At 40.8% G+C, this 14,980-nt stretch overlaps 2 protein-coding genes across 7 annotated transcripts in view; both read left to right on the top strand.

The window, feature by feature from the left end:
• The window catches only part of LOC137598462 (guanine nucleotide-binding protein subunit alpha-11-like), a 30,780-nt gene extending 27,524 nt beyond the window's left edge, over window positions 1–3,256 (top strand). For all 5 annotated transcript variants that reach the window (XM_068318629.1, XM_068318628.1, XM_068318632.1 and 2 more), the window contains one exon: window positions 512–3,256. In XM_068318629.1, coding sequence (XP_068174730.1) covers window positions 512–702 — 191 coding nt within the window. In that variant the 3' untranslated portion in view covers window positions 703–3,256. The remainder of the gene's footprint in view (window positions 1–511) is intronic.
• Window positions 3,257–6,619: 3,363 nt separating this feature from the next.
• tle5 (TLE family member 5, transcriptional modulator) overlaps window positions 6,620–14,980 on the top strand; it is a 33,114-nt gene continuing 24,753 nt past the window's right edge. The window contains exon 1 of one of the 2 annotated variants that reach the window (XM_068319301.1): window positions 6,620–7,510. In XM_068319301.1, coding sequence (XP_068175402.1) covers window positions 7,484–7,510 — 27 coding nt within the window. In that variant the 5' untranslated portion in view covers window positions 6,620–7,483. The remainder of the gene's footprint in view (window positions 7,511–14,980) is intronic. The other variant, XM_068319300.1, reaches the window with a different exon arrangement.

Here is a 14,980-nt window from a genome sequence, read left to right as displayed (position 1 = left end):
TCATTGAAAACTGCTTGGTCAGCAGTATGGTCCCATACTGTCATTTACTCCCCATTGTTACTCTGCTCTTATTAATGGAAAGGAGAGCAAAGTACCGAACTATTCTGGAAGATCTGGCAAGAATCTCATTGCTTCTGTTAAAGGGAAGTTGCACATTACTAGATGGTCTACATGTTAACAAGAGATCCCAAGGTTGGTTGTTGCATTTGGGACAAATACAAGTGACTACAAATGATGACTGGGACATATGTGAAAAAAGAATGTGAAAAAGAATTTCCCCACGAGGGATAATTAAAGTATTTATTATTATTATTATAAACAATGCTGAATATAGTGCAAACATTGAGCACCAAGCAACATCGGCAGGTAATCATTTGAGAAGCAGTATGCACCCCCTCCTGTTAAACTGTCATCACGGTAATCCCAAAAATGGTAAACGTACAATATATCATTAAAAGCTGAAAAATAAAATATTTTGATAAATGCTAATCATGATGTGTTCTTCTCTAAGGTCCCCAGCGGGATCCCCAAGCAGGTCGGGAGTTCATCTTGAAGATGTTTGTGGACTTGAACCCAGACAGTGACAAGATTATCTACTCCCATTTCACATGTGCCACCGACACTGAGAACATCCGCTTCGTCTTTGCGGCCGTCAAAGACACCATCCTACAGCTCAACCTCAAAGAATACAATCTGGTGTGAAGAGCGAAACAAAGCGAAGGAGAAAGGCCTGCAGCTAACACACACCTACACACGTGCATACAAAATGCAAAGCCCACTTCTTGAAACACACACCTGCATGAAAACATACCGCTGCTCAGTCTAGCATTGTCTCATTCTTAACCAGACCAACACTATCATGTTATGTCCCCACTTAGCCCTTTTGTTGTTTTTATTGTTCTGACATTGTTCCTCTTGAACCTCTCTTAAATATATCACCATGGTTACTGGTTTATTCTGCTGGGGCCTCGTAAGACCTTGTGGACTTGGGTCAAGGCTCACTTTTTTTTTTCTAGACACTAAGTTTGAGGTTGGAAGAGGGCCATGTATTAGCTTTTATACCATGCTATACACTACAGCATGAGGGCACGTGGCGACGCTACAGAGCCCACACTCATCTGAGAAGGGTAACTAATTGTGATGACTGTGTAATGTTATCAGGCAGCAGTTGGGTGCAGTGAGGTACTTGCTTCCTGACGTTTTTGTTTCCTTGCCCCAAATCAGAGCTCAGGGGCTCTGTTGAATGTAAAGTTCTCATGCTGCTCACCCAGGATGAGGGCTGGACAGTGATCACTACATGTTCTGTCCGCTTCAAAGATTTTCAGCTATGTTTAAATTTCTATATTTTCTAACTGAAGGCAATTAATCAAATGAATTGAATACTCTTGAACGAATCAGTCTGTCCCCTATTTAAAAGTGTCAGATCATACAAAATAACACTATTGGTACTTGCACACCATACATCAATTGCACTGTCATTTCTATCCATTGCCAAATTGTAATTCATGTACTTCTGTCTACAATTATTTTGCCAGTATTGTATTCAGTGTTTCTAATAACATTCAGAAACTGGTACTGCCAAAATTCTTTTTCATCTTCTGGTGGATCAATCCGATTTTAGATGGCATGGTTGTGTGGTATTTTCATGCCATCTATGGTCTGAATCACCCCTGTACTACTGTGATTTTTTTTTTTCCTACAGTCTTGAATAATCTTCCAGTGCACAATGTGCAGATGATACCAGATTAGTATAGTGCAATAGTTAATTACAGAAGAAATTAAGCTTTTTTTGCTGTCAGTTAGCTCAAGTCGCAAGTTGGTCTTGATCATCCTAATGGCTTCACTATAGAAATTTGCCATATTTTGGCCAACATTTGATGAACTGTAATGGATAGCAAGAGAGCAAATTGTATTTTTTGTATGTCTAATTTTTCACATTTTAAATTTATCAACTAGATCTACATTGTTACAGTATACAGTAAATGAGACTTCCTCTAGTTTCAATTCAAACATTTTTCCATCTTAGACAGATTTTATACTGCTGTAAAATTTCAAAACAATTTTATGGACAAGTGTTCTAACTTTCTATCGATACTTCGTATACTTAGTCGTTGCAGTTCTGTTTTGAAATGCTTGACCATGGAAAACATTTTTTTTCATGTCAGATTTGTGCTTTATGCAAACTGCAAAATCAAACAAATTTTGTGGTTGAGTATTTACTGTTCGAGGATGCTTGCATTTTTTTTTAAAATTTTTGATATGTTGGCTATTTGTACCAATCCCATATTTGTCTCTTGCCTGATAGTTGTTTAATACTCAGTTAAGCTGAAAGTTGATAGGCTATTTTATCTTGATGTAATTCAGGTATGTTTTCATAACTTTCATTACAAGGGCTACTACTAGCAGCATTGATGGAAATGAGAGGATGATTGAAAAGGTGCAAATAATCAGCTGAAACTTAAGTGCGCTAACTTGGTCTTGAGGGTGATAGCTGATCCCTACATGACATTCCCTAAAGTATTTGACCGGCCTTTTGTGTAGATGAGTGGCTACCATTACAGAATTGGGGTTTCCCCTGGAGCAATAGCACATTTTCAGTATCTTGTCTATCGCACCAAACCAACTTGTTGTTCTTAACAAGTTAAGAATAATGCGTGGATCCTATTTGCTTGACACTTTATGCGAGTTTTGAGGTTATGCACATTTCTCATCTCGAGGGTAGTGTTTCACTTTAGTGCACCTAGAAGAGCTGGAAGGGTCAGGTTCAACATCAGTGAAAACATACCTGACCTTGTGGTACTCCCTTTTTAGAATTCATTTGTTTGCCAATAGGTTTTTTTTGTTTATTCACTGTCAATCACTTTACCTTCTATTTTTTTGACATGTGCGCCAAGAAATTTTCACATCTGTTGCAAATACTTGTGTTGATGAAGCCATCTTGTATGTTTAGACACTAAATGAAGAAGGGATATATATTTATGCTAAGTGCCACGATTTGAGTTTCAACATTATTGGAGATGATGCAATGTTCATGAATCTGAGTCAAGTTCCTTTTGTTGTATCTTATTTTTCCAGAATGTATTGGTAGTGGGTTACTCTGGTGCTTCAGTCAACAGTTAAAGGCCTTTTCTTGACCACTTTGTCTCATGTATAGGTCGATGCTTTTCACTAAGATGTTAATCAGTAAGCTTTTCATTCTTAAATTAAGATCTTATGTATTTTCATATGTGGATGAATAAAGTACAAATTCAACTGAGCTTTGAGAGGAATATTGTATTACTTCACTATGGGATATAATGGGTGTGGGGTTTTTTTTCCTTTAAAGGTGTTCGTTTAATTTTCAGAAACTCCCTGAAGTCTTTCCACCTTAAGGGCAGGGTTCTGGTCTCTGGAGTTCAATAGGCTGCTATGAAGATAAGTGAAAGTTGTCACTCTAAAGACCAGTGTTGGTTTAATGGCGTACTGTACAGTAACTTTTTTCATGACAATATGTATAGTATCTGTTTAGAACCTCAAAGCTAACTAAAGTGTGGCACGGCACCACTGCCAGAGACTGTAGCAGTCGCTTGCATTGATTTTTGCTTGCTTTATCTTGCATATAAAATAGTTTGTACGACAATCCAGTGAAAACACTGCCAAACAAAGTCAGGCACAGCAAAGGAATCAAAAGTCCTTTCTGCTAGCCTGACCCAATCCACTTTTAGATGGTCTTTTTTTGCCAAATGAGGCTTGTGGGTTAAACCGCGATGTCAACTTATTTATTGAAAGATTTACTAATTGAAGGTACTGAAATGGTCATTGTAATTGGATGGTTACAATAGCGAAGGAGCAAATTAACGTATTGGGTTCAAAGGTCGGCCATTCTCTGCTCTTTCCCTTGATTGGCTTCATTCTTTCCCTGGGTCAAAGGCACTGCAACTGGCCTGCATTCATACAAATGATTTTAAGCATGCTCGTTGGTACTGGGTGGAGAGGTGTGTGTGTGTACGCACTTATGTTTGCTATTGCGTTTGCTTGAGATCCATTCTGATTAGAGGGATGGATATACGGTTGTATCAAAGGCTATCTTGGTTTCTTTTGTAATGCTAACACCTCAACACGTGTATTTAGGACCACTGAAGATGATTTTTTTAAAGAGTTAAAATAAACTTCGTGTAGTGATGTACAAATTACAAAGTAATGTATTTTTTTCTTATGTATACCAAATGTAAATTATGTACAATGTGTGCCAATCCCCTTTGTAAAGCCAGATTCTTAACAAGTGCCAATGTTGTGAAAAATCAGGGGGCCTGTGTATTTCATGCTCCAGTTTTTAAAATGTAAACATTTAGTATGTGAGTAACTTAAAAATGGACAATTTTATTCTATATTTAAGATTCATAATGAACTGCTGTTTTTAAGATAAATGTCATTTAATTGCATGTGTGTCAGGCTGGGGAGGGAGTGGGTGGGTGATGCTGTATTGATGAAACACTCATGAAAAGGGTAATGGTTATTGATTTACAGTATTTTAGTCATTCTATTTTGTATGTTTCAACCACTGTTGCCTGAACCTCATTCAAAACATGAAAATTTTCATAGCCTTCTCCTTTTAAATGTTTTAAATTGGAATAAAATATGTACCTATACACTCTTATTGCATCCTTGTACATTTACTTAGGAGTGGGAACTTGTCACGTGGCATAATTTAAAGAATCACACCACTTTCATATCTGACTATAACGGACATTATTTTGGAATGACTATTTTATAGACTTGTTTTATGCCTGTTAAAATTGAGAGATCACCCAAAGACTACTAGGACCCCTCCAAAAAAGACACTCTAAGCATCCATTTGAGCTACATTATACCAGACACATTTTTATACAGTTGTGATAAGCAAACTAGATTAAAATTAGTGCATAATGCTTTGAAAGCTTGACAGGGGAAAACACACCACTTGTACAAGTTGGATTGAAACTGATGTACTGACACATTGGTACTAGCATGAACTACTTTTTAACAAGGGTCCAATTGTGTAATTTGTGCACAAATAGATGTGCCACACAAATGTTCAGTGTACAAAACAAGCTTAACTTGTGTGTCAAGACCTATAAATATTTCCATAAAGAGTTATGTGAATTTGAAGAATGTGTCAGATATGATTTTAAGTTTAACTTATTAGGTATGTGGACTTCTCATTATTTGAATACTGGCTGATTAAAACTCATTCACTACAAAATAGTTCTATGACTATAATTGGTGGCTGAATATTTCATTTTTTTAAGGAATGTCTTGTATTTTGGCTGAATTTCAAATGTTTTGAATCAAATATTTAAAAAAAAAAAGTTAATAGTGAAAGAACATTTTACACCCAATGTAAAGAGACCTCAGCAGCCAGAGACAAAACATTTTAGAAAACCTCTTGTTAGAAAAGGGTTCACTTTACTGGGGGTAATGAAGATAGGACTCTGGAGCAATGAGAAAAGGTCATGTGGTGTGAGTGATGGTGCATCAGGGTAGGAAGACGTGGATGAAGTGAAGCACCCATCTATCAGCTGTAACGTCATGTGTCCAAATAAACAAAACGGCTGACTACTGAAAAGATCTTGGAGAAAAATTCATGCACTGCTGGATGGAAATGTGACATTGCATTAGCTCATCTAAACTAGTCATGTGGAATGTGTACTGTAATTCAGATCTGAAGAAAATGGATCAACCCTCTGTCAGATCAAAGCATGTGTCCCATTCATGGTTTAAGTCCTCAGCAAAGAAACTTATTGACATTTGTAGGACTAGCGGAACAAAGTTGTAGAAATTGGTCAGTTTATTTTCTAACAATCAAAACTACAGAGAAACAGCCTGAGAGACGATGGTGTTTCTCCACAGGATCCTTTCATGATGTCAGACGTAACAACTTGAATCAAGGCCTTTACATTAACATGCTTTCTAACATCCGTAGGACTCTGTAAAAAGAATCCTGCATGTTGATCATCAGATGTTCCCCATAATCGACATCTGTTAACTTCCTGCATTTACATGAAGGAGGTGTAGCTTCTCCTTACACTAATCAGCTTTAGTTACAGGAAATGATCTATTTGATCATCTTTATTTACTATTGTAACTAGAAATTGAAACAAAGACAAGGAATAACCTGGTCTCAGACAAATCACTTTCTGTGCTTTGTCTCATTTGTCGTTTGAAGGCAAGTGCAGTTTTTACTGAAGTTTTAAGACTCAGTTCATGTTCAGGTTCAAGTTGGGGGTCATCAGATTGTCTCCCATTGTTGTCTTTTCAAAACATTCAAAACATTCCACTAAACGTATTTTCAGACTTGAGATTACTTTAAAGGTCTCACCTGACAGATACTTCTATGTTGAGAATGATCACAAAACCTCCCCCTACATATGATCTAGGCCAAAAATGACTAGTGTATTACTAAATATACTTAGTGTACTTGTTAATGTTAGGGTTAGGAGCCTGACTTGAGTCCTGGGAGAGGACAGATGTGAGTGGGGTCGTATTCACCCTGCTGTGTGGGGTCCCGTCCACAAGGGGCGCTCGCTGCTCAGCCATCAACCGGTGGACGGACTAGATCCGCGTCCTGTAGATCCGCGGGGCTCCGTTGCTCGTCTGTGGGGTGTGGATCTATGTGGGGCGTACAGCTCAGTAGCTCAGAGAACGGGCTGACATTTCAGCCTGACCACTTCTGATAAACCCACCGTTTCACCGTCAGTCGTCGGTTTAAGGGATAAACAGTCATTTAACACTAACCTACGCGCTCATTTTTAACGTGAACTCAATCTGCCATCGGAGCGGCAGCGCGGGCTGTTTTTTCTTTCCCCACTCGCGAGACTTATTTGGAGAGGTTGGACGAAACGGGATTCAACTTAAACGAACCCGCAGACATTTTGTTATTTCTGAGAATTACACCGTTTTCCCTTCTTATTTTGTTTTCGTCCCAGTTGCTGGAGAGAGAGAGAGAGCCGTCGCAAGCCGAAGGAACGAACCGCATCGGTCAGTCGCTTCCCGGCGCACGCCCGAGCACCTCGGTGTGCAGAACGTTACTAATTTACATGGTCGAGCTCGCGACGCTGTAGCGGCCGCGCTCGTGCGTTAAGGCGGAAAAGCTCGCGACAACGATGGATCATTCTGACTGACAGCTTGTGGAGAATCAGCTAGCTTAGCCGGCGTTGATGGTTGTTTCCTGTGCGTAGACACGGAACATTTGGCGTCGGACCGGGTCCAGTTGAATCCTCTCGCCTCCCCCGAACGAGACGCCGCCCGCTGCAGCCTGTTCACGGCCGAAAAGTGCGTTCTGGTTATTTTTTTTTTAGGGGGGGGGGGTCGCTAGCTGCCGTTAGCTAGTTATCCTGCTAACGCTGGACAGCTCCTGTTTAAAGCTGTGCTAGCTTTGGACAAAGGACCAACGAAAGGAGAAAAAGAAACCCAGGGTACCCGTTTGGTCGTGTTTGGGGAAGACGGCAACATCCAAGGAACTGACATGATGTTTCCACAATCAAGACACTCAGTAAGTACATTTTCACATTTGTGCAGGTTTTTGTGAGTCTTGTGATTTATGTACGAATTAGTCACACTTGTGTATTTGTTTTTAACATGTTTTTACAGAGAAGTAAAATAGACAGGAGATTGTTCAACAGCAGTCGGTTTTCAATTGCACGGTTTAGTTGTACCGTAAATGTGCGTTTTGTGGTTATAACATGGCGACATACGCAGGGAGTATACAGAGAACACCTTTCGGCTTAAAACTGTTAAACTCTGATGTCAACATCATATTGTTCAAGTAGTGTCATATTGCAGAATATTGTTTTTATTACATCCTGGTTGGAAATCCAGCCTCAGGACGGCTGCATTTTCCTGAAATGCCAAATCCAGAAGTAAAATCTATGTTCCTTTTTCTCATAATGGTGGATAATTTATGTGGTCTTGTTTCTCTCTTCAAAAAGCCCCGTAGCCTTTCAAAAATTCACCATACACTTCCATATGCAGGTGGGTGTTCTTATGGCTTAAAACGGTACGCATTTCTTCTGTTCGCCCAAATCTCAAGTTTCCATGGTAACAGAAACTCAGTCCGGGGCATGCATTCATCAGTGTTGAGGGCTCTCAGACCACTGGTCAATCATGTATGTCAAGCTGTGGCTGAATTGTTACTTGTCACTGTAGAAGTGTTCAGTTTTGTCTACAGTGGTTAGTAGCAGTGATTCTTTCAGCCGATGACTCAAATGTGTTTCTTGCTGGGACCCACATTCATTAGAAATAAAAGCTGTTTCCATCGGCGTCTGTCAGTGCCATAGCTAATCTCCTTGAAGCCCAGATTTGGTGGCCTTCCTGTATTTTCACCTTCTAGCTGTAGTTGCCATTTCACCTTGCCTTTTCCAAGGGCAAAAGCAATGAAAAGGCACGTGTGTGTGGGGCAGGTAAACACACTAACAAGACGACTGTTTTATTGTCAGTGGCTGTGCACCCATATCGTGTTGCCAACAGTGTGTTTTTGCTGCTTGAAGGCAAGAACCTTCTTTTGCTGAAGCTGAAATCTGAATGTTTCTGTGACTTGAATGATTTGCCCTTTGGCAGGCAGTCTGGCAAACTGAGTGTGTTGTTACCAATGTGCTGCTGATGTGGTGTTTTGTGCTTCATCGCTTGACTTGATGTCAGATGAGTGAAATCTATTATCAGCCCACCAAGTCCAACTTCAGTGTTCTAAAACGATCAGTGAGGGTAGATTTTTTTTTCAAATTTAGCCACATGTTTTGTCTGTGCCACAGATGTCACAATGTTGTAACATTAAAATCTGATTATTTACCCACAGAATGCAGTGTTAAATAAAATCAGTCACAACACTTCATTTCCGTTAAATGCAAATCATTGTGGGAGGTAAAAAATTTGAGACAGATTCACTCTGAAGATTTGCTTTTCGGATTGAACTACAGTATTGAGATAGTGAATATATTGGTAGAAGGATGCTGAGTTTTGAACCGCCGGCAGGAGACCTAGAGGAAGACCAAAGAGGAGGTTTATGGATGTAATGAGGGAAGACATGAAGACATGAAGATAGTTGGTGTGAGTGAAGAGGATTCAAAGGACAGGGCTAGATGGAGGAAATTGATTCGCTGTGGCGACCCCTGAAAGGAAAAGCCGAAAGGAAAAGAAGAAGATTTTCCACACTATAAGGTGCACTGGACTATAAGGCTCACCCTCAATAATTTGTTTCTTTTATAATTTATTTCATATATAAGGCGCACCGAATTATAAGACGCACACAATAAAAAATAACTAAAATTTATTTCATAAACTGCAGCGGCTGTAGTTGCGCAATCCGTCCACTAGATAGAGCCGCGCTGCTCAGGCAGTCATGATTGCATTCATGACTTCCTGACTACCTTTAAATGGCCCCTATTGTTATTTCAATAAGCCATTCTGAGCCTCATCAAGGAAACTTGATCACTTTGCCATCTTAGAAAGAAGTCAACACGCATATTAAAAAACCTGACATTAAAAACTGGTTAAATTCATTACGAGTGCAGTCAGTGCGAACAGAGCGGATTATTTCCTGATCTGAAGTTCGAAGCAGATATTTAAGCTCCGACGTTCGTCTTCGTTTATTAATTAAATATTGTTTCGATCGATTGGTAGTCCAGTCGGAGGTGAGGTGCAGCTATTTGCTGCTGTGTGTCCTAAACAATTTTTAACTAGTTTTTAATGTCAGGCTGCTAATTTACGGGCAAATGTGACGCTGTTTTACTCCTAGAACGGACTTCAACGTCGGTGTCTCACCGCCATGAATCTCACAGCACGTCGCTGCAGACAGAATACCCAAGCCTGAATAAGCCCCTCCGCCGCCCGCCCAGAGCTATCAACTACATTTGTAAATGAATTGCCGCAAACCCGTTGGCACCTTTGTCTAGCAGTGACTGTTCTTGAAATTTCAGAAAAGGCTGGAAGTTCAGCTTTCAGGGTCTTTCATTCACCTTTATGCCAGTTTCTCCGTGTGTTTCCACAGACAAATAGAATGGACCGTCACTAGATTCCAGATGACAGCACAATGGCATTTTTAAGACCAATTAAGTTTAAAGTGGGTTATTTCCGACGCCAAATAGTTAGGAAATACTGAGATCAGTCAGTCAGTCAAACTTTATTAATAGAATTGTTGAAAGTTCCTTATATTTTGCTACCTAATCACTGGTACTCCTACAGTCTGTTCTACCGTCTGAGCAGCTCATTTAGAGCCGGGACTTCGGTGACGCCCCTTGACTAACGTTGTTAGGGGGCGTGGGCCCCAATGCCTTGTGAGGGGGCTCCTCTGGTGGCGGAGTGCGGCATGACTGGCGGCCAGACTGCCGTCTTTTTTTCAGCGATCATGGTTTTAACCAATATTAATATAAAAATTAATCCATATATAAGACGCACTGGATTATAAGGCGCACTACGGGTTTATGAGAAAATTTTAGGCTTTTAGGTGCGCCTTATAGTGCGAAAAATACGGTAACTGGTGAAAAAGGAGGCTTAACCTGAATGACTGTTAATGGATTACTGAAGTTTTTGATATCCATCTTTTGATTACAGACACATGCAAATCACACAATACTTTGTGAGATCTTATTTTAACTATTGGAAAAAGTCATCGGTTGTTGTTTGTTGAATAGAATGTTTTTTAGGAGGCAGGCTACTTGTTCTGCAGCACTGGACATCCGTGTGAATTATAGAGCTAGAACAGAGGTTAAATCAAGCTGTTCGAGCTTTTCTAGTAGATCATAACAATGTTATAAATTTGCAGTTGAAAGTAAAGATACCAATTTTTTATTTACTGAGTGTTTTCTGTGACTTAAAGAAACAAGGAGTCACTGTAGAGCTCTGTGAAGTAGTCCCCTTCTGATTGGGTGGGAGTTCGTCTTTTGGAAGGTGCAGCTGGGACATTTGACTCCTCCTGCCTGTGAGTCATTTTTTAAACCTATTGAGTGTCTTTGTGTTTCTTGACTGGACTATTAAAACCGAACGCACCATTTTAAAGTGGGGTTTGGGTGTTTAGGGTATTTCTGCCCTGCAGCCATTTCTTTCTCAATTCTACATCAGGCTTCCTACAAATACACAGTTACTCCCCATCCTCTGTAATGACTTTTACCATAAATGTAGTCCACAAACATGCACGCGCACACACACACACACACACACACACACACACACACACACACACACACACACACACTCACACCCTATACAAAGCCTCTCCCTGCTGTCACAGAGGCCTGGGGATGGGTGGACTATGTGCAACCATATATATATGAGTGTTTAAGATAAAAAGCTGGAGGATGAGAAGCACTGCTTCCTCATGACAGATGAGTGATCTCTTAAACTGACTTACTCAGTATGAATCTGCTTTTGTCTGTTCACCCTCTAGTGACATTAGTGTATACGATTCCCAACTGGCATTTGATGTTAACAAACGTCTTCACTTTGACTGTGGATATTCACAACCAAGTATTGTCTCGTGTGTAATTTGTCAAGTTTAAAGCAGCTGGGAATTTTCAGAGAAATCCATATTAGCAGTGGTGGGAAAGCGTGCTCATGTTGTATTAAAATACAGTAAAAGTATTTCAGGTTTAAATCTTAGAGGGCTCGAGGAATGGATGGAATCAGAGTACACCGTATCATCAAATCAGTAGCTTTATTTTCAGCCTTTTCTTCCTCTAAAAAAACAGTGTTTGACAGAAATTCAGATTTCTTTTGTTGTCATCAAGCATATTTTGATCCACTGCAGCAGGTTATGGGCACAGCTCATGTGTTTAAAAGGACAAGTGGTGCAGTGTCTGACCCAGTTGATAGCATTTGCCATATTGTTCTCTTGTTGATTAATCCCAATCCTGCTTCAACAAAGCTGGCTGTGGTGTTTAAGTGGAGCAGCAGAAAACACTGGCGCCGAATCCTGAGAGTAGCACAAGTAATATGAAGGCAGAATCTCTCAAGTCCCCTGAGCCCATGCTTGACTTCAGAGATGGCCACAGGTTGTATACACACAAATACACACACACAGACACACTTCCTCCTCCTCCCGCTTGTCTCCCTTTATCATGAATTTCCTCCCAGATTTGATGTAGTGGTGGGAGGGTCAGGGGCAGAGGGTGCACAGGCATTATTAAGCCCACTTGAATTAACAGGACAGCCTCCAGCCTTTCCTCTAAAGCCTCCAGCTGGGGGGAGCTTAATCCCCCTGGTCCCCCTGTCTCGCCCATTAAACAAACTCCCCCCACCCTTGGTTTGTTCCTCTGCTGCACACACACACTGGCGTGTGTGTGTTTGTTGGAGGGGGGGGGTGTTTAAGTGTGCACGCATGAAGAAAAACACATGAATGCATCAGAGAACACGCAAACATGCATTTTAGCACATAGAGAAATAAAAGGACTCTTCTGTTTCGCCCATGTGACATGCACAACAAGGACACACAAAGACATTCTTACCAGCCTTAAGGGTCTTACCTGCTTTTTGTATCCAGGGGAACAAAATGAATGTGGGGATTGACACATACAGCGCAGCAGATGTCTGGGTCATTAAGGTTAGGCCAGCTGATTAGCATGACAAACAGAGGCCCCCAGCCCCCTCTGGCCCCAGTGCACAGGAGGCCCTGCTTTTGAGGCTATGGGTCACAGGTGATGTTGATTTTTGTGAAGGGCCACAGTGGACGATTGTCAGAATGCTTTGGAGTTTGCTGAAAGGGAGGGATGTTGACTGGTGAAGCTCATTTGGAACACACTGACTTGTTGGACTCAAGCCGTCAGAGATGCAGTTGATGTGGCCCCACATTCAGACACTCTGACTTATAGCCCGTTCATGCAGAGATGTTTCCATCCACTACCAGTAGGCTATTAGGAGCAAATCAGGGTCATCCAAGGTTGGGGTTAGTACCCTACAATCACGCCATTCCAAAGGAAGAGGCAAAAAGGTGAATAAAAGAGAGCACATGTCAAGCTTCAATCAAATATAAATGGTTTATTAAAAGGGAATAAAACATGCAAATCTGTAGTACTTTTAAACTTGCTGAGTCTGGTTATTGTTCTATGCTAATGTGATGTTTTGGTCTCTCTCAGTATTTTTCGCCTTGTGACTGATCAGACAAGAGATTTGTGAGAATAGTCACTGTAATCAATGGAAGCATACCAGTCTGTCACTTGGCTCCCAGTTGGTCCATTTCATTTTCCTGTGAATGGACATTGGACAGGGGCTACCTTTTATCAAAACAGAGCTACCTTGCCTCCCATTCAGCATCTCTTTTCTTCCTTGGCTTTATTGGGTTGAAGAGTTTAAAGGTGCTATTGGCAGGTGTCATCCCCAAATATCATCACTTCTTAGGAGCTGTTTACTTGACAATCATCTTGCACAAAAAATGGAAACCTTTTTCCCCCAACTTTTCCCCATAGGTTTGTGTGAGGAGGTTTTTAGAAATGGTTGCCATGTAAATGCAGAATGTTTTGAAGACTCCATTCTCAGCAAAAACATTGTCACGTAAACAGGCCCTTAATTTAAATCATGTGTCTCATTCTTTAAAGATGATGAGTGGATCAGCATGACTATTGTCTTATTAACATCAAGATGACTGTTACACCATGTTTTGTAAGTTTTACATCAACATGTTAAAATGTCCAGTAATCAGATTTTTGAAAAGGCTCCCTTATGTGTTTAATTTCAGAGACAATTCGGAACACAAGCACTTATAGACACTTTGGCCTTAACAGAGGACACCAGTGGAGTCAGTGGTTTGATGGAAATACTGTATCAAAACAGCCAAAGACGGGTTATCACTTAAATGGATGAGCAGCCCCCAGCTGCCCCAATCATTCATTCATTCATTCATCTATCTTCATGTACCGCAGCTGTATCTGCCATAGCGGGTCACGGGGAGCTGGAGCCTATCCCAGCTGACATAGGGCGTGAGGCTGGGGACACTCCGCAGTGCCATTGCACTGCGGAGCCACATACAAAGACATACAAACACACACACACTCACTCCTACGGGCAATTTGGGACCGGCCAGTCAACCTGAAGCACATGCAAGCTCTCCCACGCGGACCCGGGGAGAGCTTGCGAACTCCACACAGAGCGGGACTAGAACCCAGACCCGCCGTGTTGTGAGGTGACAGCGCTAACCACTGCGCCACCGTGCCGCCCGCTGCCCCAATCAGTTAAAGCATTTTCACTGTGTGGACGGAAATAACTGGAGGACAATCTATAGGAATCACTAAAGCAGCAGCACAGTCAAAGCTGAGTGAATAGAAGACATCTTATTTGGTGGTTTATTGCAGTCATTGCTGGACTACATGCTGCATTCTCTTTAATAAAAAAAAGTTGCACTGTGAAAAACAGAACAAATATTAAAGGACAAATTCCATTCACATGTACTGCCCAGGCCTGTTTATTTTAATAGGCAAATGTTAAAAATGGTCATCAATAATAGCTACAAATGATTTGAGTATTAATGCTCGCCACCCACAAGGACAAATGAGTTTGCAGTTTACATGCATTATCATCATTTACTTTCTCTAGCTGTGCGGTAGCAGTTTTTTTAACAGATATTTCTGTCAACAAGCTCAAAGTCAGAAAACCGCTGCCTTCGTCAAAGCTGAAGGGAAGCAAGCTTTAGTGAGCATCCTCTATATGATGGCTGTAGTTTTTATTCTGTAGTTTGCTGTCCAGTCTCACATAGGCATTCTATTTTTTTGTTTATTCTGTGAAAGGTCAACTGTACAATGTCAGGTACGGATTGAGCCAACATTATCTGCAGGTTGTTTCTCCCTGAAGTCGACCTCTTTGGATTTTGAAAAGTTACAAGAAGCACTGAAATCGATTTCCCTGTTCAAGTATAGAAAAAGTGTTGGAAACTTTAGATGGTTTCTGACCATCTTACTGGTAAAGGAGAAGCATACTAATAATTCTTTAACGTGCCAAACCCGCTCTCAGTGTCCCAGGTTACTAAAACAATTTAGGATTAAGC

The sequence above is a fragment of the Antennarius striatus genome, chromosome 7 (assembly GCF_040054535.1).
Source record: "Antennarius striatus isolate MH-2024 chromosome 7, ASM4005453v1, whole genome shotgun sequence".
Taxonomy (NCBI): domain Eukaryota; kingdom Metazoa; phylum Chordata; class Actinopteri; order Lophiiformes; family Antennariidae; genus Antennarius; species Antennarius striatus.
This window is presented reverse-complemented; position numbering and strand designations above follow the sequence as displayed.